The sequence below is a fragment of the Meleagris gallopavo genome, chromosome Z (assembly GCF_000146605.3).
Source record: "Meleagris gallopavo isolate NT-WF06-2002-E0010 breed Aviagen turkey brand Nicholas breeding stock chromosome Z, Turkey_5.1, whole genome shotgun sequence".
Lineage (NCBI taxonomy): Eukaryota > Metazoa > Chordata > Aves > Galliformes > Phasianidae > Meleagris > Meleagris gallopavo.
In genome coordinates, this window is record NC_015041.2 from 58,288,855 (window position 1) to 58,292,332 (window position 3,478).

At 47.2% G+C, this 3,478-nt stretch overlaps 1 protein-coding gene across 2 annotated transcripts; it reads left to right on the forward strand.

Annotated features, from left to right (window-relative positions):
* The first annotated feature begins 1,338 nt into the window (after positions 1 to 1,338).
* MRPL50 (mitochondrial ribosomal protein L50) lies at positions 1,339 to 2,143 on the forward strand. 2 transcript variants are annotated; one of them, XM_010726114.2, is made up of 2 exons: positions 1,339 to 1,473; positions 1,618 to 2,143. In XM_010726114.2, the coding sequence occupies exons 1-2, from the start codon at positions 1,376 to 1,378 to the stop codon at positions 2,009 to 2,011; spliced, it is 492 nt and encodes a 163-aa protein (XP_010724416.1). In that variant the 5' UTR covers positions 1,339 to 1,375; the 3' UTR covers positions 2,012 to 2,143. The 2 variants fall into 2 exon arrangements, with proteins under 2 accessions (XP_010724416.1, XP_010724417.1); XM_010726115.2 differs by having other exon boundaries at positions 1,621 to 2,143.
* Positions 2,144 to 3,478: the final 1,335 nt, after the last annotated feature.

The following is a 3,478-nucleotide window of genomic DNA, read 5'->3' on the forward strand; positions in this document are numbered from 1 at the left end:
GGGCAGCCTGTTCCAGCACCTCACCACTCTCTCTGTAAAGAACTTAAGATGGCTTAATTTGAATAATTTCTACCCAGCTGGCATAATTTGAATAATTATGTTGATGTTGAAGGCCCACAGTTTGACCTGTGGTATGTTGTCATGTATTTGATAGCGATGTTAAGCTTTCTGAAAGCACAATTACACAGCTGTTATGAAAAAAATGCCAAATGTTGCAAAAAATAAAATGTAGTTCTATTTGCTTTAGAGGTAGAAACAGCAGAACTAAAGTAAACAAAAGAATATTTGCCAAGCAACACACTACACTGATGACCTGATAAAACCCTGGGGCAGTCCACCAACCTGCAAAGACCATACAAGCCTGAAGGTGCTCATTCCCTCTTAGAAAGCTCATTCCTTCAGCTTGAAGTTGGGGTCAGAACTCCTCCTTCAGGCTCACCTACCTGGTCATGGAAGTGAGGTCACTCAGGACCCAGCTTGCGCAGCCACAACCTGCTGCTCTGCTCATCCCAGCTATTGGTGCCTACTGCTCTTCCAGCAAGGAAAGCAGGAGAATCATTTTCCTGTAACTTCACGGTGTTATTCCTGTTAACAGCCACTAATTTTAGAGACAGTGCATCATAGAGATTCAACCACTGGGTAATCACAGACTCACAGAATTGAGGCATTGGAAGGGACCTCTGGAGATCGCCCAGTCCAACTCCTTGCTCAAGCAGGCTCCCTACAGAAAGTTGCACAGGAAAGCATCCTAACAGGTTTTGATTATCTTGACAAGGGGACTCCACAACCTCTCCAGGCAGCCTGTTCCAGTGCTGTAAATTCATGTGTGCATTTATCCCCTCCTTACGCAGGGTCGTGCACAGCACCTCTCTTCTGGTTCAGCTGTGGTCCCACACATCTCCGTACACCTGAATTCCAACAAGCTCTGCTCACAGCAAGCAGCTCCTTGCAGCACGATGCAAAGGGCGGAAAAGGCACCCCCTGAATCCAGCAAAAGACCCTCTCCCCCTTTAGAAAAAGAGCGCCGTGGCTTTGCCAGGTAACTCATTTTTGTGGAGGACAGCTGCCATTCACACTGCGTGAGACGCAGCTGAACTGACATCTTGTGCCCCGACGCTTCTTTCTGACTGACTCATTTACGGCCACCGCAAATCAACGTTCGTTGCACCGAGCGTTGTTTCTCGCTCTTACAGAACGCAGGAAAACGTGTCTTGTCACCGCGCCGTGCAGCACAGCCTGCAGGACAAACCACGGCGAGAGCACTGGAGCGGCACTACGACTCCCGTCAGGCACGGCGGAAGGTGCCGCTGACGTCATTTCCGGTCAAAAGGTAGTAAACTCATTTCCGGCTGGGGAGGTGAGGCTTCTTCGCAAGATGGCGGCCGCCATGGGGCTGCTGGTGATCGGACGGCGGTTGGGGTTGGGGCTAGGAATGGGCCGCACGCCGCGGCGGGCGCTATGGGGCGGCCACAGGTGAGGGCGCGGGATACTGGCTGCGGAGCTGCGTCTGGGGCGGGCGGTATGGTCTGTTGTTGCAGGCACTTGGCTCTGCTGGGAGGCGTTTTTAAATGTGTGGGTACCACTTTAGTGACTGAAAATACTTTTCTTTAATGCCAGCAGGAAGGAGGAGAAAGAAGTAGGAGAAGACAATGTAATTCCTCAAGAAAAAAAGGAACCCAGCCTGATCTGTCCCCCGCCACGCAGCAGAAAATATTTTCCCCCAGAGGATATACAGAGCATCCTCGAGGCTCGTGTCAAGGAGATCTGTGGGCCATCGCTTGCTGGCAACTGGCAGCAGACATCCCTGAAAGACAACAGGCTGAAGTATCAGCTTCTAGCCCAGCTAGCAGAAGAACTTGGTCACGCTGTGCCCAACTCACAGCTCCACCTGATGTGCAGTGCGCAGGATGTCCTGACTTTCTATAGCACTCCTGTGAAGGATATGTCAAAGTTCGATGAGCTGTGTGCTGCAGAGCTGCCCCCAAACCTGAAGATTGCCTGGGAGCGGTGAGACCTGCCACGAAGCATCACTGCACTTTGGTTGGATTCTTAAGTCCAAATTGTGGAGCTAGAGCAGAACCGTTTCATTGTTATATCAGCCAGATATGAATATCATCAATAAAAATGCATCCATTTGTCTTCAGATTTGTTTCTTTTTACTGTATACTGAAAAAGTGAAAGTTCTACTTAACAAAATAGTATTGTGATGCCTAACAGCTGCAGGGTCTAGTGGGGGTAATGAAAGTGATGCTGCTCATAAATGTCTTTGGTTCCGCACTGTGTAATGGCATTACATAAGTGTGTGTTGCTGTATTTTGTGATGATGTTTAGCTCAGCCACCAAGACTAGACCAGCAAATTCTTGGAGAAGGTGTGGGGATGTATGCTGGCATCTTCGCTGTCCCCTTCTCTTGCCTTTCTGAGAATCAAAATTGTGTTCTAAAACCCATCACAGACACCATCTTAAAATAGAACTCCACTTGTTCTACTAAAAACTAGTACATGAACATAGTGAATGCCAGGTAGAGATTTGAAACCTATTTGCTCCATAACAGTGAACTCTCAGCAGCCATCAAGGTAGCTTCTGGCTTTCTTCTGTGACCTAGTTTTTGTATTCTAAGTTCTGCTGGCCCTTATAGTAGCTATTACTCAATGTTAAGTTTCTGTTTCACATACTAGAAGGAGCCAGGAGGAACAAGAAGAGTCCTGGGTGCATCTGTGGTACTGGCAGGGGATAGAGGCCACAGCCATCCAGCAGGGTCACTTGGCCTTAGCAGGCAGCTCAGATATGGTTGCATTACATAGGCCAGGTTCATATCTGAATTGCATGAAACTTCATGTACTCCCAAGAACTGTACATCCACCTTAAGGTGATGCAATACTGATGAAAAGCACAGCATTGCAATGTGTTTATTTTAGGCAGTACATCTTTACAAGGGATTGTGGAAGCCACTGTTAGGTCTCTGTACAAAAGCTGCCTAAACTTGCTGTAAATGGCACACTGAGAAGGTTGTGCCTCTGAACAAAAAAAAAACAAAAAACCCCACGGACCACACCTGCAAAAAACAAGATACAGAATATAACTATGTTTATTTTAGTTATTTATTTCCCCTGCTAGTCCCTTGGAGCATGATGATGTGCTGCTGACTGGGCACATCAAATGGGGTATTCTTTGCTGATGATCTTCCCTAATGCCATTATCTTCCTAAGACAGCAGAACCAGCCAAGTTTATTCAGCAGTTTTCCCCCAGTTTGAGGGAATTTTGATCAAAGTTGTAGTGAGGGCCCCAGAACACTGCTTGTGATTCCTCATGGTTCTGTACGGCCCAAGTCTGATCCTTACATTCCTAAGACTGACCTAGGCATCAGAAGAGTCATGAGAAAATACCTACGTGGAGAAATTACTGCATGACAAGACACAAACAGACATCCCATGTTTTCTTTGTGCAATAATATATAGAAGAGACAGAAACCACACT

What these genes read in the sequence shown, in the direction of transcription:
- MRPL50 (XM_010726114.2), top strand. Translation starts at nt 1,376, where the DNA reads ATGGCGGCCGCCATGGGGCTGCTGGTGATCGGACGGCGGTTGGGGTTG. An exon ending in GCGCTATGGGGCGGCCACAG is followed by an intron (nt 1,474 to 1,617) that starts GTGAGGGCGCGG and finishes CTTTAATGCCAG; the next exon opens with CAGGAAGGAGGAGAAAGAAG.